This window comes from Pimephales promelas, chromosome 14, assembly GCF_988280905.1.
Source record: "Pimephales promelas chromosome 14, fPimPro1.hap1.1, whole genome shotgun sequence".
NCBI classification, from domain to species: Eukaryota; Metazoa; Chordata; class Actinopteri; order Cypriniformes; family Leuciscidae; genus Pimephales; species Pimephales promelas.
Window position 1 is genome coordinate 15,540,150 of NC_142782.1, and position 25,863 is coordinate 15,566,012.

The window sequence follows — 25,863 nt, forward strand, 5'->3', positions numbered from 1 at the left end:
TACATGACTTGCTCTCAGTGAAATCTGGAGTGTTCAAGTTGTTAACTGTTCACACGACACAACACAACGTGATTGATCCACAACAGGAGGTAACTCACTACACGAGTTGACAACGCACTGCATAGAGATACAACCACGATCGGATGGTAAGAGCAAATCATTTGTGACTCAATGAGAGCTGTTTCAGTACTATGTTACGGTTTAAATCCTGAAAATAATCAAATAAATAACAAGTTGACAACAACTCTGTCACCCAACGATTCTATCTTGTCAACAAACCACGTTTTGTCACGAAAAAAACACAATAAATAAATATTGCGCCAATACCCAGCGAAGAAGAGAACACAACACGTGAATATGGACGTCAGACAGAAACTAGTGCTGCACACTGTTTGCTCGACGATCTGCTCTGAGGGAAAAAATGCAAAAAAAAGAGAAACTAAGATTTACCTGGTGTCCTCAACCCATGCGTTGCTATGATTGGCTGTACTCATGACATCACTGAGTTTGAGTCGTGCGACTGCTCTGGATATCTAGCAGGCTAGATATTTTTCTGGGCTCGGCGACGCGTCTGCGATGCGTCTGTGAGCGTTTTCGCTGCGTTGTTGGCTCTTTCATACTAACAGATTGGCAAGCGTTCATCGTCCGCTAATCTCCCGCGATTTGCACACGATAACACCCTGACCTGTCGGCGACTCAACGATTTGCAAAACGGGCATACATCGGGCTTAAAATCATGTAGTGTGAACTTGGCTTTAGGAGACGATCAACGTCATTCGCCTCACCTGCGACTGGTCATAAATTTTTGGCTCACCAGTGTACGTCACAATAAGAATGCAGACTTTAATGCTAAAGAATGAACATCCTCAACTAAATCTAAAATCTGTAAATATAAACATCTGCCCGTATTAATTTAATTAGATTATCATTTGAAAATAAGCCAAATAACTCCGTTTTAAATGGCTGAAGTCACACATTATCACCATTAAACACCAAAAAAGGAGTCTTGTAGCAGCACACGGTAACAAGCCAGGGAGGAACCCTTATTTAGCCTCAGCCGACATGTTTACTTTTTTGCTAACAAGCATGACATTAGTTACAAAACAATCAGACTTTATGATTCTGGAGGTGGGTAGAGCTTCCACACATGGGATGAGTTTTGTAAGGGAAAGTAAACACAAAACATTCAAACATTGTAACAGTAGCTGCAGCATTCAGGTTTAAAAAAAAAAAAAAGTAGCAAAGAAACCTATTTCCAAACAACCGCATATTCATATAAGTACCATATCCTGAATTACTCATCAAAAAGCTTAGTATAATTCTGAATTGTATACAAATGCTGAAAGCTAAGAGGTGAGAGAAGCTGGAAGGGACGGACATTAGGTTGAACGCTTTAATGACAAAAGCTGAAAGACTTACGCAGACAGGTGTTTTCCATGAAGTCCTGTAGAAACTTCTCACATTCCTCTTCCTGATTTCCGCTGCCTTTGCAGGAACACCAGGGGGAGATGGTAAAGTTTGAGTGACCCGAGTCCATGTAGTTAGGAGTCATGTCTGTACCTATAGGCAGAACAAATCAAACAAAATATGTCATTGGTTTGGTTCATTTGAACAGCATTTATTTGAAAAAGACATTATTTGCATCAATGTAAAAGTCTTTACTGTCACTTTTGATTAATTTAATGCATCCATTCTGAATAAAATGATTGATTATTAAATTACTAATTTATTTTAAAATCGCAATGACCCCAAACGCTTGAAAAATGGTGTATATGTAAATATTATGATAGCAGTTTCAAAATTAACAGTTTTGTATTAATTGTATATTAATGTGCTACCTATTTCCTCTCAGTTTTATTGGTATAGAAAAGCTATTCAGAAAAGTTGTTGGTTTTGTTTGGTGTCAGTTTGACCACAGCAATAACATAATCTAGATAAATAGCCTATGCGAATTTACTACATCTATATATCAGACAGAATCATGAAAAACATTCTTTGCTCACCAATGAGTCTGGTGTAAGACGCAAGACAGGCCTGGTAGTCATCGTTGAGGCAGCTGCTGATGGAGTGAGGGGTCATTTGACAGTTTGTGTGGAAATCAGCCAGTCGTGACCTTGGCAGAAAAACACAGCATCAAGCCAACATGAAACTACATGGAAAAAAAAAAAACGAAATGCAGTCAGTCTATAGTTTTGCCTAAGGGTGAAAAATTGGGGAAAGTTTGTTTGTGCATGTGTGTTTATGCCTGAAGAGGCCAGCTGCAAAACACAAAGGACAAAGTTTGAGTCTGTGCATGTTCAGAGGCATCTTCAGCTTTACACATCAATGCTTTTTCTTCAAGATAAGGCGAAACCATGACCATCTCTCTTTCTTTTGCTGTCTTTCATTCTTTTTCTCTCTTGTCCGTTAGTTAGTCATCGTTGCTGACTGCGTGACCACAACATGTTTGTGGTTCAGAGGCATCCTAGAGGTCAGGCAGCAGACAGGACATCCTCTCTGGAGCATAAGAGAAATGTCTCCTTAAAGTCATCTCCCTCTATATCTCAGCCTTTCTCTGTCTGTGCAAGCAATTTGTTGTTGCAGAGAATTTTTAACATTGTCGGACAAGTTTACAGGAAATCTGGGAGCAGCGGCCGAACAAGTGAACAGGCACAGTGGCTGTTTCTCAGTCCAACCACACACATAGTCCTCTGTTCTTTTCATTTATAGGCATTCCTTTGCTGTTTGGTTGGCTATCTTATTCTGAACAGTTTACATCTAACTGTGCATGACCTCGTTAGTAGTTGGTTCCAGCACACGTACATGTCCATATATTTGCATAGACACGAATGTATACATTAATAACATATTGACATCTAAAACTGTTTATGAATCCTCGGGGTCATAGAATATAGCCTAGAATGCTCACCAAGGCTGGATTTTTAAAATGAAAATGATTGTTTTTATTTATTCAAAATGTAATGTATTTATGTGGTAGCATAGCGAATCTATTATTCCAGCCATCAGTGTCAGAAATCATTCTAATGTGCTAATTCGCTGCCTTTGTTATTTTTAAAACATGCTTTTAAACATTTATTATTTTCAATGTTGAAAATAGCTGTGGTAATTCATATTTTTGTGGAAACTCTGTTCCGTTCCCCTCAGTATTCTTTGACAAACGTTTACAAGAAAAGCATTCATTTGAAATCTTTAGTTACATCATCTTTCCTTTAACTTTTGATACATTGAATTTGTCCTTGCTGAATAAAAGCATGACAAAATCCAATCCAATCCAATCATGAACATACTTTATTAAAGTCGGTATGAAATCAAATTTGACTCAAAATTATTAATCAAATTATTATCTTATGTAATATTGTAGTCTTTATTGTAAATGATTTTTCTGCACACTTCATTATTTTTTCTTCATTATTTAAATTCATGTACCATTATAATCTTTAATCAAATACATTACCCTTCCATCCCCCATCGAAACAACCTCTCTTCTTTTTCGGTCACGTGCATTGGCGAAAGGGTGTGGCCAGATCCGACGAGGGTATGGCTATCGGTGCACCGCCTCTCAGAGAATCACATTCAAATCTGCCTCCATTTTGTTTACAACGCCAAACCTCCAACGAATCAATTCCCGAAGGCCGAAATCAAGCCCTGCCCTACATTTTTTTCAAATTTCAGAAGCCGTTTCATAGGATATAAGTCACAACAAGGAAAGAATGACAATCTCAACTTCCGTTTCACGTCGACTTTAAATATACATGTGTGGAGTGTGAATTTTGGACCATTGAGGAATTCCAGGACACTAAACAAGTGAATTATATTAAAGCTGCAGTCCATAGCTTTTTTGGGGTTAAAAGTGATCCAAAATACATATTTGAGAAAATCCATAACCAGCCAGTGTTCAAAACTATCTGCTTGCCTAAGCTCGATTCAAAGCGGTAAGCTTGTATTAATGTTTTTTAACTCCAGTGGTACTGGTGGATTTCTGCAGGAGATTCGAGCATGTCTTTACGCCATTATGTCACATCTGTACACATAAAGAAAGAGTCTCGTCTAGAAGACTATATTGTGTATGAGGATGCTGGAGGTGGAGATTTATAGCCTTTTCTCACAGCACTTGATATTATTAAACTTATCAATTTGATGGCGGATCCAGAAAGCTTCAAACGACAGTCACCAGTGACAACAGACTTACCCGCTGTAAAATGCTAAAGACTTTGTTCGGACTTCGGAGTGGCTACAATGCTGACGTTTTTAACATTAACAACTTGAGAACAAAGTATACTTTGCATGGTTGATATGATAACTTAGTGATTGTTAGAATTAATCAGTGCGATTTACTGCAATGTCAGAACCAGAACAAAAGTGGATGTTTCTTATAGTTCAGATTCCGATGAACCCTTTTCCGATGAAAATTATTATATTGGTCATTCTTCCTAAAAGAATAATCTGTGATTCTGAATGCCAGTATCCACACCGGCATGGTGATTGACAGCCTCACAGTATCCTCAAACATTGTGTTCATCCACGCTGTGCCGTGTCGAAGGTGTTGAAGCACAACTCACGTAAAGTTGATAATTCCGTGAATGAACGCCGGAATGCAGCTTTAGCTAGAAGAACTTGTTCTCAAACAACCCTACTATTAAACATGATTACAGAAGTTTTTATTATTGTATTTTTCAGACATTATCTGAAGTCTATAATCTTTCCTTCAAAATCCACTTGGCAAACACATTTGTTCAAGTGCTCTTTAGTGCACTCTAAAGTTTGAGTCAGACAGAAAGTACAGTTAGAAGTTGGTCTCTGTGGAATGTAGTAGTCTACTGGATACACTCCCAGCAGCATCCAGAGTGAATTTAATTCATACATCTTTCCTTCTTTCTAAATGCACCTTTAATTAGCATACCGCTAAAGACCCTGCTGTGATTTACATGTCTAATTACATCTGTTCTCGCTGCTGGAATCAAATGGAGAGGTGCAGAATATATTGATGTACCAGTTGGCTTCCCAACATGATATTAATACTTAAAAAAATAGGACCTGGAAATACGAAAACTTTTCTAACTTTCTTAACTATTGCACAATATGACGCACAGACAAGATGTTTTATATTCTCTAATACATTTAACATGTTTTTTGTTTTTCAAAGCAAAACCACTAATGCCCAATGAAATAAATACTTGACAAAAGTTTGGCAAAAGCTAAGTTTAATCCAAAGAATTTACAGTACTTATAAATAATGCAACAGCTCCTATCATACATAAATTATTGTACGCGTTTCTGTGAAAAATCTAGGATTGCTCTTTGGATTGCTCTGAGTAACAACGCATTTTCATCTTAGGGTGTCGGGTCATCTAACTGACGCTTTTGACCATGCGTCTAAATCCGACGCACATGGCAACCTTTAGCCTGCCTACCCGCGTCATCTAACTGACGCTAAGGGATGCCACGTGCATCGGATGTTGACGCATAGTCAAAAGCATCAGTTAGATGACGCCTAGGGATGAGAATGGGCTGTGAGTAAATACAAAACAAAAACAGTGCTACAGACTGTTGTGAATAAACCTGTAAGTTGAAACTCATTGCTCAGTAGTAGCGTTCAGTGAAACTTCTCAAATGCTTAGGCAAAGTTCCCTCTTTGTTTCATCTTCGGTGCGATGTAAATTAATTTATAGTTAGATTTGATATTTTACACAGTTTACTGGGAAATGGCACATGGGATATGATTTACCTTACATTGTAGAGACTACAACAAGCAATTGATATTATAATATTTTTATTTATTTATAATAACATTCTTTTTTTACTTAATCCACAGCACAAGTTGAAACTAATAATAAAAATAATACAGAAACAAGAATATTTAAAAAAGAATAGCTATATAAACAAGAATTAATTTTATATTAATTACTAGTTGTTCTTTGGAAATTATTTTTATAAATAATTTCTTCTTCTTCTTCTTCTTATTATTATTATTATTATTATTATTACAGAGTGATATATATTTTTTTTTGATTCTGATGATGTCAGAGTGGGGGAGTTTTTTTTTTTTTATTATTACTCCATCCATTTTGACCAGTATGACCTATTCATGCAGTTTTGATGTAGCAAATTCATAATCAACCCTGTTCTATCACATTCACAAAGTAATTAGAAAGTCCCAGAAACTCTCATGTTTTTTATTTTATTTTATTTATTTATTTTTTGCTGTATTTCCCAGTGAGAAAATGGTAAGCTCAAAGGAGGCAAAAACAATGTAGCCTTCCCCTTAAACAGTGTTATCAAAAAAAATAAATAAATAAATAAGTGGTTAATACATTATTTGATTGTTTATTTTGTAATATGTTTTAATTTTGTATTGTTGATTGCTTTTCTGCCATAGTCTCTTGGAAATAAAACATGCCTGTTCTTTAGCTACATCTTACGCTAATGGTAAAGTGACAATTGATGGACCCCCATGTGTTCAGGAATTGAAATTGCTTAGACTCAATCAATAATAGTATTCCCTCACGTACAGCTACAACTTCATACCAGGACGAAAGCCTCTGAAACTGGGCCTCCTTCTCTTTCTACTGCATTAACCAGCTAATGAAGCAAATAATGCTTGTCTTATTTGCTCCATGTCTTATTTGTTCACTCACTCTCAGGATATTAGTTGTAATTTCCTCGCACATTACACTCTTCCTTTTTGTTTCATTTTAATGATTTTCCCCTCCTAATTCTAGACAGACTTTTTTTTTCATCTTCCTTATGGTTCAAATGAAGTACTCAGCCTGCTAATGTGTTTAAACCAAAAGGATAGGGTTGTTTTGTGTTTTCATATGTCTTGGGGGAGCTATTATGGTAACTAAAATGTATCTTATTAGAGGTGATGCAATAACCTACTAAACAGTTGTTTTTAGCAGAAGGGAGCAAGACAAGATAGACCGAGATTTTAGCGTGAGGTTTTGCCTTTCAGGTAAGGACAATATAACTGCTATAATTTACTGTTCACTTGAAGTTTAGAAAAGGCTTTCTTGGATTGTTTGGGCAGAAAGTGCTCTGGCATCAAGATAAAGCACATTTCACTTGTCGCCAGGACTCCTCTATTATACCTGAGCAGACCACTCACTGCTCAAATTACAGCCTGTCTGCCTCCAAAGGGTTAGAAAGGTCCTTTTAGATTCTCTATTCTCAAAGAGAACCCCAAAATGAGCACTGCTAACAGTTTTTTTCATGTACACACACAATAGCATTGGACTGAGATACATTACCATGTATGTGTGTATATATATATATATATATATATATATATATATATATATATACAGTATATGAAGTGTTCAGATGCAAAAGCCTCTAAATGCCATTTGAAATTTTCTTCTAAAATGACCATTTTTATCAAGATTGTATATTTAAGTTCAGTAATTTCACTTAAATGACAATTAACATGTAATCTTCATTGCCATTTAAGTGAAATCACTGAATTACTTGATAAAAATGATCATTTTAGAAGAAAATTTCAAATGGTACTTAGAGGCTTTTGCATCTGAACTCTTCACACACATACAGTATATATATATATATATATATATATATATATATATATATATATATATATACAGTACATATGCTTATGCTGTGACAGCTCTTCCTGCTGAAATGTTTTCAAACTTTTATAAAGCAGCAAATAAAGTGTCCGATAGAAGTGGGCAAAAGGGGCTGCAATATGCGTTCAAAGGCTATATTTAAGACATACAGGTGAAACGCAAGAAACAACAAGGCATCCAAACAGAGGCAAAAGCATAACGTTACTGGTCACAGTCAAAAAATTAACCACCGCATATCCTACTAATCGAGACGGAGGCTGGTACTAACAATATCAGGGAGCAACACTGCTCATGCAAAGCTGGGTAGGTCTCTATTCACTTCTATAATCGTTATTACAAGCAAACGGACTACACGAGTATAACGTTGTATTTATTAGCAGCATGTTCTAGCGTATCAACAACCGGTGTGAGAACCGAAATCGTAACCTAAAATTATAAAACTGTCTAACTAGTAAAACTTCACAGTAAGGTTAGAAGCAAAATGTGCTCGTTGATCTTTGAGGGGTTTAGCTGACTGAGGACGTCCATTCAGTTTAATCCAAAGACGACATTTGTCAGGATTTGACTTCGGTTTTGGGAAGGGAAAAAACTGACAGCCCCCTCCAACCTCTCTGGGAAACGTGTATGTGTGTTACAAGTGCCCCAGGCACAACGTTTAACCATATTTTTGATAAAACTACGACAGTAATAGCCTTCCGAGACCAAAAATATGAGACGCCTGTGTTGAAAGTCAATGGAGCGCTGTGAAAAACTGTCGGACCTCTGTGGGAGCTGGTTCTTGGCTGCGCTGTGATTGGTCAATCTACATTCTAGGGCGTGGCTTAGCCAAAGGTGAATTGTAATAATCCAGTGACATTTTTGAATGCACAAGGATTCTGACAACAGCCAATGCTCCACACGGCGGTCGGATCTCACCATCATCGAGTGCATTTGAAATTATATGAAGAAACAGAAAAAACTGAGACTAAGACCAGAAGAACTGCGGCAACGTCTCAAAGGTAGTGCCTGCCTGCCTGCAAAGCAACAGTACTGTGAAAAAGCACTTGTGTAAAAAATGCTGTAAATGAGATTGTTTTCAAAATTAATGTCATAATCATAAATAGATTTTATTTATCAATTCACTTTTAAATTGTTAACTATTATTAAGTGTTATTAACTTTTAACAGTTAACTAAATCAAATCAATAGGTTTTTAGTACCCTTTACGTTTAAAACAGCTTTTGTATTTCACATAGCTTTTAGTTTTGCACGTTTTTTCAAGCATCTTTGGAAACGCTGCCGAAGTTCTTCTGGTCTTAGTCTCTGTTTTTTTTTTCTGTTTCTTCATATAACTTCAGATGCACTCGATGATGGTGAGATCCGACCTCCGTGTGGAGCATTGGCTGTTAGAATCCTTGTGCATTCAAAAATTTCACTGGATTATTACAATTAATGTCTGGAAATGTAAACTGATATTTCCTACTGACACTACAACAAAATATATAAATGACTGGCTTAAAACCATTTCTTTGAGGCGAAAATACTAGTGTGCCTAAGACTTCTCCACAGTACTGTGTAATATATATATAAATTTAATGCTTAAAAGTAAGTTTATGTGGTAATGATTCTCAGTCCAATGATCTTCAGTTCTGTGAGGAATTCATAGCGTCTAACCTTTTGTTATCTTCCCAATCAAAAAAATAAATAAAAACAAAGAAAAATTCCCTGTAAAACCAATGAAATTTATTTTTGTTTTATAATATATATATATATATATTTTTTGTAACCACTATGGCTGTACAGCTTTCTATGGAGAGGCTTGTGAAATATCTAGTTGTTTTTATCTGTCACCTGAGAACAATGCTCTCGTTGCAATGGACGGCTCTTTTGCAGAACATTCAAATATGCATTGCCACTGCTGCTGAACCAGAAAAGGCAGTTAGGCTGGCTACTGTATGAAACAGCTCCGCAATTCTTTTCCACCACACAGTATTGTTATTTCCATGGTACAAATATTCAAATGATCATAAACGTACTCGGATAAAAGTTCATAGAATGTTTAACACTGATCATAATTGATGTCACGATTGGTGCTTGCAATAAGGATTGTATCAATTTCATTGTTATGCCACAGTGGCGACAAGTGACTTAAATTTGTAATTGAATCATTCATTAGAGATTTCTTAAAAAAATAAAATAAATAAATGATTCATCCAGTAATGAAACAAGTGAAGAATTAATATGTGAGTCATTGAATCATTCATTCAAGAGATTTATAAAAAAAAAAAAAAAACTGATTCATCCAGTAATGAAACAAGTGAAGCATTAATATGTGATTCATTGAATCATTCATTCATACCATTAAAAAAAAAAATAATTGTGATTAATCGCATCCAAAATAAAAGTCTGTGTTTACATAATATATTTGTGTGTGCTGTATGTAATTATTTTGTATATATAAATACACACACATGCATGTATATATTTAAGAAAAAGTTTTATTCATATATAAAATATTTATATTTATATAATAAAGATTATGTACAGTATATGTATGTATATATATATATATATATATATATATATATATATATAGATGATTGTTTCAATCATCGTCTGTTCGCTTCATTTCACTGAGGATTGTTTTGTAAACAAGACTGGATTTGCAGACCGATTTAGAGTAAAGAACGGTGCTGTGCCGTCTATATTGTTAATTTTGATGTTTTTAATGCAAAAACCAAGCGAACGTCATAAGTTGACCTCAGACAACAATATAATAAAATTTAAAAAGCCAGTTCATGACCCCTTTAAAATCTGCTTTCATTGTACATGGACCGCCTGAATCTATGCCTATCAATTGGAAAATGATGGAGTCACCCTATACACGAGAATAAAAGAGCTCTCCTGATGCTGGCTTGAAGGACAAAGTACTGAGCCCCACTTTGAGACTAATGATTGGCACTGAAAAACAAAAGGGCTCTGCACCTTTCACCAAGAAAGCAATTGAAATGGTCCAATCTCTATTGAATTTCAGATTTATCGATGTTGAGTGCCATTACTGGGCCTTATTACGTTAGATTTGTCTTCAAACAGCAAGGGGGCATGTTCAGATTTATTGATTCACCCCAGAAAGAATTATTCCTCCTTACAGAATAGAGTTAACCTGAAATATTTCACTTAAAATGAGATGATTGTGTTCTAGAATAGACATCATGTTTAATAAAACACAAATTAAAATGAGGCTTAGATGAGCAAGTCTATTCAATAGGTTGTACTGATGCATATATTGGTATGGACTGTTGCTTTTTTTTTGCCCAAAAGAAGATATTTTAAGGTATTTTTGATGTTTTTGTCCATAGCACGATTACAAGTGAAATAGTTTGAAAACAGTTCAAAGCAACAACAAAATCAATCATTCACATCTCTGAGCAATGAAACTGGTTTAATTCAATTGAATGAATCAGGGTTTACAAATGATTTGTTGAGTGAATGGTTCAATGACTCACTGCAAACAAAAAATGAGTAATAACCATTGAAAAGTACATTCTATGGACTGTGAATGTGTGTGAATGTAATGCTATATGCTATATTCATCATATTGTCATTGTCGTGATCGGCCAATATCAATAATATCACTTCACTGACATTCACAAATCCTCTCCTGTGGCCTCATGGAATAGTAAAGGGTCCATTGTATGTGCACTTCAGAATCTTGCCGGAAGTCGTCTTATTGCCTATAATTTTTTTTTCACACACTGTTTTTCTGCAACTACATTAAAAAGTAGGTTAGGCTAAGTATGTGATTTCAGCCAGTCGCGTTTTTGTTCATGCATGAATCATTGCTTTTGAAATAATTACTTGAATAAATGATGACACATTATCTTAAAAGCCACAAAACTCAGGTTTTTTTTTTTCTCCATCACCAAATAGATCCCATCCACTAACATATTAGTTAACGAATCGGTTGCCTAACGTAACCTCGGTTCTCTCTAGACGAGGGAACGAGTATTGCGTAAGCTAGCTTACGCTACGGGAAAGATTAAAGTTTTCTGAGAAATTGAAGCCAAAAAATTGTCCTAATTTATTATTTACACGCTGTCATTGCATCAGAGAAGCAGCCTTTGAATCGCACTTTTATACACGTGGGCCACGCCCTTTCTGGCGGGCTATGATGCAATGACAGCGTGTCCGCCTCTCATTGGTCGCGAGTTCAGGCAAGTTCGCTCATAGGCTGCAGCAGTTTGCCGCAGAACAACCAATGAGCTCGCTAGCTAGCCCGCTCATGGTCTGCAGTTGCTGCACTGCGTTGACAATGGATACAAAAATTAGGATAATTTTTTGCTTCAATTTCTCAGAAAAGATGAATCTTTCCCCTAGCGTAAGCTAGCTTACGCAATACGAGATGCCCTCTCGTAAGATAACTTAATATTTTCTTTCTCCATCTGAAGTCCTTACAAATATCTTGCTCTTCCTAGTCAGGGTTATGTTAGTGCAGAGAAGTAGGTCAGGGGACACATGTTAAAATCGATCAGTTCTTTGCTTTCTCCCTGTGAGAGCCTATCCAAATCTCTCAGACAAATCAGATGCAGTGGAGGAAAAACAACAGAGTGAGACTTCAAACATTTTGATGTGTCGCATCGATCCAGCTTCACATCTATGCATGAAAGAGCCTCTGAGCTGAACAAGCCAAATGATTTGATGCCCAAGTGCCTTTTGTGTCTTTTATGGGTCTTCTTCCTCATCTATTGGGATATTTTCACACAGATGTATCCCCAAACAGAGGTTTTAGTTAAACAATGTAGGTTTTACCCTCTTTAGTAATGAAGAATGATTCGTAAATGGTCCATTGTTCTGGACATGTCTGTTCTAATCAACCACTTCACTGATCTCCACAAGCTCCAGGTATTTTTCATGGTTAGTCTACTCTAAGATCATTATTCTATGTTTACAACAAATCACCTGCTTCTGTAATCACATGTGCTCTGTTCCAAAACCTAGTGAGCTGCCTAAAGATTGCATTTTAAGTAATCATTGGAATGCTCCCTACACAAATTCTGTTCTGTAGCAGTGGCGTAGCCACGAGGGGGCCTGGGTGGGCCTAGGCCCCCTCATTTACATGTCCGGTCCCCTCAGATTTCTGATTGCTTAAAAAAAAAAAAAAAAAGTTGTTTTATTAGGATTGATAGATTGACCAATCAAAATGCTGCGCGGTAAAATGCGGCTTATTTTCAAACTTGATTTGTTTATATAACGTGTTGCGCGTAACGTACGCTATCATCTTCATCTTTGCGTGAGAGTTAATCAGTCCCTCCAGAAAAACGCGATTATGCGATCGCTGAATTCAATGCAAAATCAGCCAAAGTCCGCATATTTATGCGGGGGCCGCATTTTTTCAAATACGCCTCACTTTCGCCACATAAATTGCCGATTTCCGTGCAAAATATGCGGGGTTTGCATAATTTCATAATCCTCGCATTTTCGTTGCAAAAAAAAGTCACATGTATCTTAGCAGAAAGTTGAAAAATGTTGCGTTTGCTTCACATAAGAGCAGCCATTTCCCCCTGTTTCCATGGGAACGTTATGAAGTGACGCAATTACGCGACGCCAGACAGACTCACGGAGGCGATTGACATCTCACAAATCGAACTCGTATATCTGTCTGTCGAACGTTCTACTGTCACATTGTTACTTAATAAACAACATAAGATAAAAATAGTTGCATCAAACAGAAATTACCCGCACACATGGGGTGTTCGACAGTTCAACAGGGAGCGCGCAGCTCTTAAAGGGGCCACACCTTATTTACACTCTTACAGTCTGAAATAAAACGAGATGAGAAATTAAATATTCCCAGCACTTTCTATGATGTAGTATGCTTGTTTATCAAAGGAAGTAATAAGAAATTACTCATATATTAACAGGATGTTGGGGGAATCACTTTTTTTCTCTTTTTCATCAAACCGCAATTTTTGCAAGTTCCCTCAATTTTTGTAAATTCCAGCAATTTCATCGCATAAAATTGCATAAATATCCCACATATTCCATCGCATTTTTAAAGAAAACTGGCCGCATAATCAATCAATTTTTGCCCGCAACAATCACAAAAAAACTCTGTGTTTTTCTGGAAGGACTGAATACTATTATGGTAAATGTTAAATATAAATCGCAAATTTTTTCACAAATTTTTGGAAATTACCACCACAAAATCAGTCATTTTGATCGCAAAAATCACAAAAAAAAATCGTGAAATCCTGGAGGGACTGGTTAATATGCCGTGACAATGGCAGGCGCTCAAACTCAAAGTACAATATTACACTTTTTTTTAAAAAGCACGGAAAGATCAACTTGATATATATATAAATAATGTTGCCCCCTCATTTAAAGACGGGACCCCCCAAAAATAAAATTCTGGCTACGCCCCTGTTCTGTAGTCATCTGAATTATGTTGCCTATGGTAGATATCTAGTTTGGATTTTTAGAATTCAGAATTGTAAGGTATAATCACAAATACCCTTAGTGGGGAAAATCCCAAAATGCATTGTCTCTAAAGACCCATCCATACCAAGGACAATAAGTAGCAACTATTTACACTTAGTACAAAGACAATTCTGCAATTTTTACTTAGTGTAAATAGCATCTATCACTATTTACACTTAGAGTAAATATAATTTAATGCTATTTCATTTGGTGCTAAGAAATAATTTTTTGATATTTACACTTATTATAAAACTTATCATGTATGCTGCCTTATAATAAACAGCAGGTTATAATCTGTCGGTGTGGACGGTAATATAGTTAATAAAAATCAAAAAAATCAAAATCAAATTATAAATAAACATCATTCGAAACTGAAAGGGGTGAAAATGGTATTTATTTACACATTATGTTATGGGTAATTTTTTTTTTTTTTAAATAAAATATTATGATGTTATATTAGCAACATGTATAGAAATTGTGAGTTGAGTTGCTGCCTATGTAAAAACTGCCAAGCAAATCATTCAATTATTATGTTCCTTGATATTTTTTTTATCGAATTAGTAACATCATCGAATTAAGATTAATGCTGTTTTTTAAGACAGCCTATGTAAGGAGCATCACTTATCACTCTTATAACAATGCCAACCCATGTCATTCTCTTTGTCTCATTTCATTTATCTTCTTTGATACCACATAAGATATGAACATGCCAAACAAACTCAACCATAAAAAAGAAGCTTCTCTTCCTCCCAAGGCCTAACCATTGAGATGTGCATTTATCTCAATGTACATCCTAAATATTACGAAAGTGAGTCCCAAAGCACAGCGTGTTCAAAAGAGTAGCCAGATGTCTCCAAGTGGTGTACTATATTTCTGGTAGATTTTCGAATCTGTGCACAATCTGATGGCTGATTTTGCCCACAACCCATTGCGCTTAGGGGCAGAATTTGCTTAAGAACAACAAACACGACCTAAGCTGATGAAAAATGATTCAGTGTAATCTGTAATATATTCCAACTGCAACAACACTGTGAACTTTTATAAAGATATGGATATCACAATAGCAAAGCAGATAGGTTTGGCAATCTACATTTCCTTCACACGAAGAGTACATACTTTTAGAGTGTATAGTATAAGCAGCTACTGTAAATTGGTACATAGTAAATGTCTTGTAGTTTTAGTTAAAGGTACACAGTAGCAGCCTCCAGGTATGAAAAGCCCCTGCATTATTACAGGTGACTTGGTTTTGTAGAGCACATTTTGGCAACTGCTGAATCATGTTGCTTACACAACAGAAATACAACCAGGTCCTTCAATGGCATTATTTAAATTCAGCTCCTTGTCCAGGCTTTTATTATTCTATGAGTGGGTTAAAGCAACTCATTCATCGCCAACAAAACTGCATTAAGTCCACAATCCATTAAGTGCATCTAAAACCCTTGACATTGTTTGACATAATAACCTCCAGTTATTTTCACATTACATCTTTACTTTGTGCACTAGAAGTTGCTGCCAGAATCATATTCATATCACTGTTTCTAGCCAGTGCAGTCAGTCAGTGGCTTGGTGCCCTGCTACCTGCAATTCATTACCTAACCATACACCACACTCAGACTGATGTGACTGGCTACATCCAATTTGGTCATCTTGTTTCCTTATCACTCCACATAAAGCCATTTTGGCCAGGTCAAGAAATCTTTCCAAAATGTATATTGCATACTTTCCATACTTCACTAGAATGCACTGTGATGAGCTTAGTATAAATAAAAACCAATGGAAGACACAAGTTGGTTATATAGTTTTAAATGTCCAATACCAAAATGTATTATATATTTATTCTGAAATATATTGATCCCGTATTTGTATTGTGCTATTAGCTCAGTAGCAAACTAACTTCAATCTCTAAAAATCAATTTTGACTTGAGTCTCCAATGCCCTTCACATAACCTTAGAATTTTCTTTACGTTTCACTACACAACCTTTTATTTTTATATGTAAACATGTAATAGACAGACATCTTTGACGATTGCTCTGCATCTCATTGCTTTTAGTATCCCCTTAAGAAAAAGCAGCACTTAAAGGGTTAGTTCACCCAAAAATGAAAATTATCCCATAATTTACTCACCCTCAAGCCATCTTAGGTGTAAATGGCTTTTTCTATCAGCCAAACACAATCTGAGTTATATTAAAAATATCCTGGCTCTTCCAAGCTTAATAATGGGAGTGAATGACCTTGTTTTTTGAAGCCCAGAAAAGCACATCCATCCATCATAAACGTAATTCATACGGCTCCCTGTGGCTTTAATGAAAGCTTTCTGAAGTGAAGCGATGTGTTTTTGTAAGACAAATATCCATATTCATAACTTTAAAAACTATAATGACTGGCTTCCGGTAACAGCAGTACGCAAGTCTAATTCCGGTGAGAGAGTGACCTCTGTCTTTCAACAGAGATTAATTAAAAGTCTTCTTAAATGCTTGTCAGTAAATTCAGCAGTACATTTTAACCATATATCCAAAGACAATAGAAGTAATTATAAAATTACATATAGAGATGTACTTAAGTCCTACTTCAGTGGTTCAAAAAAGTACTCAGCTAATTGGATTAAATATAAATTTAAACTATATTTAAACTGTTAACACTTACTGTGAGTGATATTCATTTTAAAGAGTAACTAAACTCTACACCAACTTTTTTTAGTTAATGATCTGTAAGAATGGATCTTTATTAACACCAGTCATTGATTCGAGTAACTTTTTTGACATTTGTGTATTGTGTTGTGTACAAGTGTTTTATTTCTACAATATATGGTGTAAAAACGTCTTAGTGCTGCCCTCTTCAGGTTGAACGGTGGCTACTGCAGTTGCGTTTTCCTATTGGCTGTTAGCGGTTATTCGTGACGTACGCACGTTTCAGCTCACCACGCTCTTTGTACGAGCTACGCCCTTGGCAGTATAAAAACCAGCTTGTTTTGTCAAAACCACTGTAGCAAGTCGGGAGTTGGAATTGTGAGTATTGAAAACGATCAGGATAGAGTGTTTTAGCATCTATTTCATCCCCTCTATCTCCGCTGGGGTCTGCCCTCTTTTTCATCATTTTTTAAATATTGCCAGTGGGTGGAGTCAGGCTCTGACCAGGGGTTAAGTTACCCTTTAAGTAGGCTTTATCATTTCTGCAATAAGCACTGTAAAAGCAAACTATAGTGTACTTCTTTTTCACAAGGGTCACAAGAACATCTAAAACATCTCAAATACTTGCGTTCTCTTTTATTCTGATGTGCTGCAACTCACCTTTATAAACACAAACACATTCTTAGTGAATGGCCCCTTATGTAGACAAGCATCAAGCTGCACAACGCAACTTCTTGTTAGTCATTATGACATTTTACAGTGTATTGTAATGTCAAGGGTCAATACAGAAAATTGTATTTGAAAATTTGTTGATACCTCTATTATTCACTCACCTCAGTGCTGCAACATGCATATTTAAACTTTTCTCTCACATCTGGAATTGTTATGCAAAGATAAATAAACTCAGCAGTGAGGAAAGACTGCTCATTTGGCATGTTACCCGTATTTGGAAAACACACCACATCCTACTGCACGAAAGCCTGTCAGATCGAGCAGAACCGTGACCTGGCTCCTATTGTCGTGAGGGATCGATTGCTAAACCTGTCAGTCTGTGCTTTATTTGCGTGGACTGTATACTCGAAACCAGTCTTGACTGCTCCTATATTTGGCTTTCCACCAGTCCCCATCAAAACAGATAAACAACATTCCTGTACTATAAACCAGTGCTAAAAAGTGCATGTTTTTGGGAGATAAAAATAAAACTCTTGAGCATCTGCTTCAGATACCGTGCAAACACATACTGAAACACTTGATCTGACGGAACGACTTTAGCAAAGCTAAGCGGACAAAGGCAAAAAACCAAAAAAACAAAACAAACAAAATCTGGTTTGCAGGTTTTGCAGGGGATTAGGGCACTTGTTTTTTATTTATTTATTTTTTTATTTTGTCGGACTGGGGGTCCATTCAACTGATCAGCAAAATGATATGAAAACCAGTTCAAACCAAAACCCAGACCAGTTAAAATCAGTTAAGACCAGAAACTTAGCTGTTATTTTTTTCCTTGACAATTATATAGATCATTTGGTCTGGAATGCACAGCCATTCGCCTACTTAAAAATCAATTAAAAAGCCATCATCTATGTATTACACCAGAGGATAATAACAGTAACATTAATCACAAAAATGACAGTATAAAACAAACATAACAATAACAGAAATATAATCCCAATAAAACTGCCATATGTAATTTATACTTCCACAAATATAATTGTGGTTATACGGCCTCATATTAAAGTCCTGCTCACACCAAGAAAGATAACAATTTTAGTGTCCACACAAAATCACAATAAAACATAAGCTGCAGTTATATGTTATGGCACTTTAAATGCTTTTTATAGTCAGATGGATTTCCCTTTAATAAAATCATAAAGTCTTGAGTCTTGCATCAAATACTGCATAGACAAACTCTAGATACGTCATTTGAGGTAGTATGCAAACATTAGAACCTAATAAAAAAAATCATATCAGCAGTCATGCTGCTTATTCAGCCTCTGAAAAAAAAAATGAACTATGCCATGAACTTTCACTCTGCTGAACTGCTTAAAATCAGCTCCAAATAAAGAACGAGTTTTGCTAAAAAGCTCAGTTATTCCACTGCAGTAACTATTACATAACATGAATAATACCAGCACTAGGATTTGGGCCAAAAAAATAAATAAAAAATTGTTGTGTCATATTGACATAAATAGGGCATGGTTAGGGGCAGTCAACTCAAGCTCAACATGCTTTATGAAAGCAGGAATACAAACTACCAAAAAGAGAGGGAAGGCATGTAATGCCATTAACCCTGTCATCCATACAATATTTTGAAACAAAATCATGTTAAAATTGAATCATGTTAAAAGTATCAACTATTATGCATCAGAATTTTTAAATAATATTTATATGTACATATTTTGCCCCCCACAATTAAAATTACAGCTAACTGTAAGTAAATTGTAGTAAACAGTAACTTTAAATGTATTTAGTGTACTTGTGTGCTGGATTGGAACAATACTTCAAGTATTTTTAGTATACTTATGCATGTGTAGCAAGCCAGGATTCGATCTCACAATCCCCCATAACACAATATACAAGCATTTCAAATGCTCCTTGCCAAGACCCAAAGCCACTGACCTAAAGTGACATTTTGTGAAAGGAGGAGATACAGACAGTGAATAGGTCTATTGAGGCTATTGACCCAAACAGTGTTGAATCAGTGAGGCCAACTGTGGCTTTAAATAGTCAAGCTCTGTATGAGCCTGCAGTGTCATTCATTACCCAGTTCATCTTGTATTCCTCTGCTCAGACAAAGCCATCCCTCACAGCTCCAATCGCAGCGTGGCCAATAAGAGATGATGTGAGGCCAATTTCCACTGCAATGGTTTCAAGCCATGATGTGAGGATGTATGGGGGTTGTAGAGACGGATGAGGAGGCAGGCTTATTGTAAGTCGGCCCGGGACAGTTGAAGCACTGGATTAAGCTGACTGTGACATTCATAATAACACCAATCCAAACAGCAATCTTTCATTCAAGATGGGCAAATTTATAAAAATGCAGAGGAAATTATATGTTAAAATTGTGTTGGGACGTTGAAATAATGCACATCTTAATCAGTGTATAGCCTTAGTTTATATTAAAAATAAAATTCCCTATGGAGAAAATGAAACACTATGAAAATAGTTTCAGTTATGATTTTTTTACTTGATTTAGTCTAATAAGTTTTGTTTCAAATACATTGTGATTTTTGTTGAACGAGATCTGTCAGCAACAGCACATTTTTGGTCTTGGGCGAGCGATCCTTGGACAGCTTTCCCTGCGCATGAAATCACCTGTATGCCAGCAAACCATTGAAAACATGAGAATATGATGACAATACATAACAACAGAGTGCTTACCCAAAACCCTCCGTAAGTGGCAGATTTGAAGAAAATGGCTCATATAGTGCATAATCACCAGGGACTCACAAAGAGTCTGAGAACAGAGGCTAGAAGCGTCATTCCCAATAAGTTATCATCCTAAGGAAGCTAATCACATCAACAGTGTTCCACACAGTCAGGGTGAAAATATTCGGCCTGAACTGGGTAACGGTATGGGTCTTACTTTTGCCCATAGAGTTATTTTATCGATAAGCGAGCGGTGCTCAAGCAAAACCGGCAGGGCAGACAGAGAAATAACCTGAGCCCTGAATGGTGTGTTGATGGATTTAGGCACGTATCCGTGTCTTGGTTTGAATATACATTTTTGAGTCATTTGGCCAAAATTCCATACACGTCGTACTTGGAAATTGTAAATCCCCTATGTGCTTCGCTGAAGCAAGAGCCATGAGAAACACTGTCTTGAACGACAGATGTTTCATGTCTGACAAGTGGATTGGCTTGAATGGGGCACCTCTCGTGGCTTTCAAAACCGAGAAAAGGTCCCACATGGGGACTGAGGGGGGTCTGGGAGGATTCAGGCTCTTAGTTCCCTTAAGGAAGCGTATGACCAGATCGTTCTTCCCCAGTGGCTGGCCAGTCGTGGCTTTTGTAAACGCTGCTATGTCCACCACATAAACTTTGAACGTGTTGGGGTTCTGCCCTTATCCAGTAGCTCTTGAAGGAAGGAGATAACTTCAGACAGAAAACAGACCATTTTGAGGAATAAAGTAGTCTAGTAGACAGCGCTCTAGCCTGCGTGATGCTTGATGTATAACACTCCCTCCGGGAGGTTTGTGGGTACCCGTTTATGGCCCATGCATGCAGGGACAACAGCTCTGTGCGAGGATGCCAAATCGAGCCCTTGGTCTTAGAGAGGAGGTCTTTCCTCGTCGGTATTGGCCATGGGGCAGTGCTTGTCAGCTAGATCTGAACTGGGAACCAAGCCTGGTTTTTCCAGAGCGGAGCCAAAAGTAGCACTGAGCATCCATTTTCCCTGATTCGTTCCAATACCTGAGGCAGGAGCGAAACAGGGGGAAAAGCATAGAGTGGGCAGTGGGGGTAGACGTGGGCCAACGCATCCCTGCTCTTGGAGAAAAACTTTGGACAGTGAGAGTTTTCTTGGAGCACAAACATGTCTACCTGTACTCTGCTGAATGTCTTCCACAGCAGTAGGACAGTCTGCGGGTGCAGAGACCATTCTCCTGCTGGAACATTGTTTCTGGACAGTTTGTCTGGTCCCAAATTCAGGTGACCAGGCACATGTGCTGCTCTCAATGAGTGCCGATTGTGCTAGGTCCAGACCAGGAGGCGTTCCTGTAAATGTTTCAGGACCTGACGCCACCCTGGAAATTTATGTAGCCCACAACTGACATGTTGCCCGAGCGGACCAAGACATGTTGACCTTTTATTTGAGGACAAAAACACCTCAGTTGACTGCCATAATTTCTAGACAGTTTATGTGTAGGAGCTTCCCCGTTCTGACCACTGGCCAAATAACGGTGTGCCCTCGAGCAGCGTTCCCCATCCCGAGGTGGAGGACATCCCGTGGACACCACCTTCACACACGAGGAAGTCCCCAGGTTTACACCTGACTGATACCAGTCGATTTCTCTCCAAGGTTTCAGAGCTGAGATGCATTTCTGATCGACCTTGAGGCAAAACAGATCAGAGGCCCATGCGCGAGGTGGCACTTGTGCTTTTATCCATAACTGCAGAGAGCACATGCGAAGCAGACCTAACTGGAAGTACTGATGATGCCGAGGCCATGAGGTCCAGAATTTTTTGAAATCTTTTGAACAGGACAGACCTCTCCCAATCCTCACTGTGTGGCGCCAGGATAGAGCAGCTGGCCTTCTCCACAGATGCAGCTATCTCTTTGTCATTAATGGTGGAAGCGGCAGCGTAAGGCGGACAGCGGCCGTTGTCCGTCGGTGAGCGACTCGAGTGAAGCTGGTGAAGCTCACAGGCCAACTGGTGAGCTTTCACAGGCTGGAGAAGGCTCGGGTACCCGCTGAGTACGGCGCTTTTACGGCGCGGCACTATAGTGGGCGTAAGTGCAGACTAAAGGCAACGAGATGAAGGCCAGCGGCTTTAGATGCAAAGGCTTGTCCCACAGAAAGCTTCTCTCAGACGGGTGCAGCAATACGTGAGCTTCGCTGAAAAGTTGAAATCAGATTATATCAGCCCATCAAGCTGTATTTATAGACCCAGGCCACAACTGTCTTGGCGGGACATGACGTAGTGGGCTTGAAGGTCTTCCATTGGATCTGACGTCCCCAAGGGGCTCTCTTGATAGGCTGCAGCAGTTGCCGCAGGACAGCCAATAGGCATGCAAGCCGTCTTGCCTATGTCTGCATGCTGCCGCAACGCTTTTTACAATAATTCAAAATTGAGGATATTTTTTGGTTTCAATATCTTGTGGAAAAGAGGTTTTCCCCTAGTGTAAGATATTACACAGTGCGAGAGAGCCTCTCATAAGTGATTATGATTTGTAAAATCCTGATAACTTATTTAATTAAATAATTAATTAATTTACTGTAATTATTTTTTATACATGTGATTGGCAGCACTATTGGTTTGCATGGCATTGGTAAAAAAATAAATCCTGTCGCAATTCATTGATCCTAAACACAAAGCAGTTAACAAGAAGGAGGAAATGCTTTTTCTCGCCTACGTTATCTGTCTTTCTATTTCACATAAACACACACCCACATGAACACCTCCACAGACGTGCCTCCACACCAAAACACAGAGCAATGAAGAGATTTATGTCCATCCTCTGCAGTCTTCTAGACTCTATGACTGTTCGCATACATCGGGTCCAGCAGAGCACTAATGTTAAACATAGCGCATCCACACAAGAACAAATCAGTCTTCTTAAAAATGCTCATTAATGCTGCTTCATATCCTTAGTTAGCTTATATCTCTGATCTTTCCTTCAAAGTGTTTTCTTGCAGCTTCAAAGTAAAAAATCTGCAGGGAAATATGCAGTACAAATGATTCCCAAGATTGAGCATTTGAACTACGCATTCACTTATTTTAAAGCAACAACAGGAACAGTGTGTTCTGTTCTATAAGTAATGTTTGCATGTGTGTCCTTTATTTTCAATCGTTCAAGGGAGTTTTCATAGGCTATAATTTGTCGGCATTAATGCTTCAGCGATCATTTGGTTATGTATATGTGTTCAATGAACCTATCAGTCATTGCTAAATGAAAATTACAACCAAAGGCCATGTTAACATTACAAGGCCAAATTGTCTCAGTCTGTAAAAAGACATTAACATGTATCATATCGAATGAATAGTTTTCTTTGAAATGCAATATTCCAACATATCAGCTGTTCACACTATATGGCTATTTCTGCAACATTGCCGAGAATTACAGATAACTGCTCATCTACCCACATCTTCCAGCGCAGCACGGATTAAGCACCATGATGCTTCACAGCATCTTTGGACTAAAAGCAAAATACATGTTCGATGCCACTTCTGTAATTTGCATATAATAAGCATGACTCTTTCAGGCTTGTGAATGATCAGGGTTACGTTCCTTCGGTGCACCAAATGTTGAATTAAAACAAATTAATACTAATAGATACTAATACTAATAGAAAAACGCGATTATGCGATCGCTGAATTCAATGCAAAATCAGCCAAAGTCCGCATATTTTTGCGGGGGCCGCATTTTTTCAAATATGCCGCACTTTCGCCGCATAAATTGCCGATTTCCGTGCAAAATATGCGGGGTTTGCATAATTTCATAATCCTCGCATTTTCGTTGCAAAAAAAGTCACATGTATCTTAGCAGAAAGTTGAAAAATGTTGCGTTTGCTTCACACAAGAGCAGCCATTTCCCCCTGTTTCCATGGGAACGTTATGAAGTGACGCAATTACGCGACGCCAGACTCACGGAAGCGATTGACATCTCGTATAACTGTCTGTCACACGTTCTACCGTCACATCGTTACTTAATAAACAACATAAGATAAAATAAGTAGCATCAAACAGAAATTACCCGCACACATGGGTTCGAGGCGCACATATAACACTGCAGAGAGTTCAACAGGGAGCGCGCAGCTCTTAAAGGGGCCACACCTTATTTACACTCGTTACAGTCTGAAATAAAACAAGATGAGAAATTAAATATTCCCAGCACTTTCTATGATGTAGTATGCTTGCTTATCAAAGGAAGTAATAAGAAATGACTCTTACATTAGCCTAGTGAGAACAGGATGTTGGGGGAATCACTTTTTTTCTCTTTTTCATCAAACTGCAATTTTTGCAAGTTCCCTCAATTTTTGCAAATTCCTGCAATTTCATCGCATAAAATTGTATAAATATCCCGCATATTCCATCGCATTTTTAAAGAAAACTGGCCGCGTAATCAATCAAATTTTGCCCGCAACAATCACAAAAAACTCTGCGTTTTTCTGGAAGGACTGAATTATTATGGTAAAAATCGCAAATTTTTTCACAAATTTTTGGAAATTACCACCACAAAATCAGTCATTTTGATCGCAAAAATCACAAAAAAAAATCGTGAAATCCTGGAGGGACTGACATATACACATCCAACCCACCCATTGCACAGGAAAATGGCAATAGATCGCAAAAACACTATAGACTGCTGAAATATTTGAAGCCATTAAACATTTTTAAAAGATAATTTTAACAAAATAATCTAAAATAAATAAACACAGCAACTTAAAAAAAAAAAAACTACTAATCTGGAAACAATTTTACAGAGCCCTGATTTCTTGACCGGTATTGACGAAGTAATCCAGCAATGGTCCACTGGTAAGTGGTAGTGGATAGGCTTGTATTAATAAAATGGTTGGCTATTAAATCACAGGGAAACACAGTAAAAGTGATGTACTAAAGTTCAGTTCAGCCTAATTGAACACTGTCTTGTCAATTAAGCAGAAAGTCTCTTCTGTTTCTAAGAAGGTTCTTAAAATGTCTGCAATTACATTCCTGGCGAAGGCTCAAGGCACTAATAGAATATGGTGAAGGGAAAGAGCAGACTTTAATTTCAAAGCAACATTAAATGCTTTGGGAAAAACCTAAAAAAAATAGTGGAAAATTAATGCAAGGTAAATGCTTAAATACATATCAAAATATTTACTTTACATTCAATTTAACAGGTTCTTCAAATGTAGCATCTGTTTTCTTGTTTGCTGTAGTGGTTAAAGAATGAGAGCAGTAAACTGGAAGGATGCTGGTTCAGCAAAGAGTAAGCTGTGGGCCAAAACCATTGAGCCTTTGAGCACAGCACATATAGACTACTAATGCCCCTGAGTAAAGCATTTAAAGGAACAGTTCATCCATATGTTCCAAACCATGGGACTTTCTTTCATCCTTACAACCTAAGAGTTGAGTTTTTGTAGATTATCTTGGACAGTTGAAAGTGAAAGTGAATAACTTCTGTCTCAAAAAATCTAAGTCAAACGGATTGTTAAAGAATATATATTTGTGTAAAATTAGCATGATATATAGTAACGAAAATACTTTTATGAACCCATTTATAAGCCATATAATTTATTTTTTTTAAGATTTTCAGTGAATAATGACTTAAATGTTATAGGTAACAATGCAGAGAATGTCAAAACCAGCACACAACTGGTCTGAATTACTTACGTCCTTTGTGAAGCTTTATAATGTATTGGTTCATTGTAATTCCATGTAAAAGAGCAAAACACATTATTAAAATTTCCTTTTTTTTCAACTGGGGGGACTTGGAATGACATTAAGAGGAGCAAGTAATGACAGAATTTTCATTTTTGGATGACCTATCCTTG

General features: G+C 37.3%; 1 protein-coding gene across 3 annotated transcripts in view; it reads right to left on the reverse strand.

Annotated features, from left to right (window-relative positions):
* gfra2a (GDNF family receptor alpha 2a) overlaps window positions 1-25,863 on the reverse strand; it is a 90,706-nt gene that overhangs the window by 19,777 nt on the left and 45,066 nt on the right. For all 3 annotated transcript variants that reach the window (XM_039663430.2, XM_039663429.2, XM_089119483.1), the window contains exons 5-6: window positions 2,004-2,113; window positions 1,420-1,560 (exon numbers count right to left, since the gene is read on the reverse strand). In XM_039663430.2, the coding sequence (XP_039519364.2) occupies window positions 1,420-1,560; window positions 2,004-2,113 (251 nt within the window). The remainder of the gene's footprint in view (window positions 1-1,419; window positions 1,561-2,003; window positions 2,114-25,863) is intronic.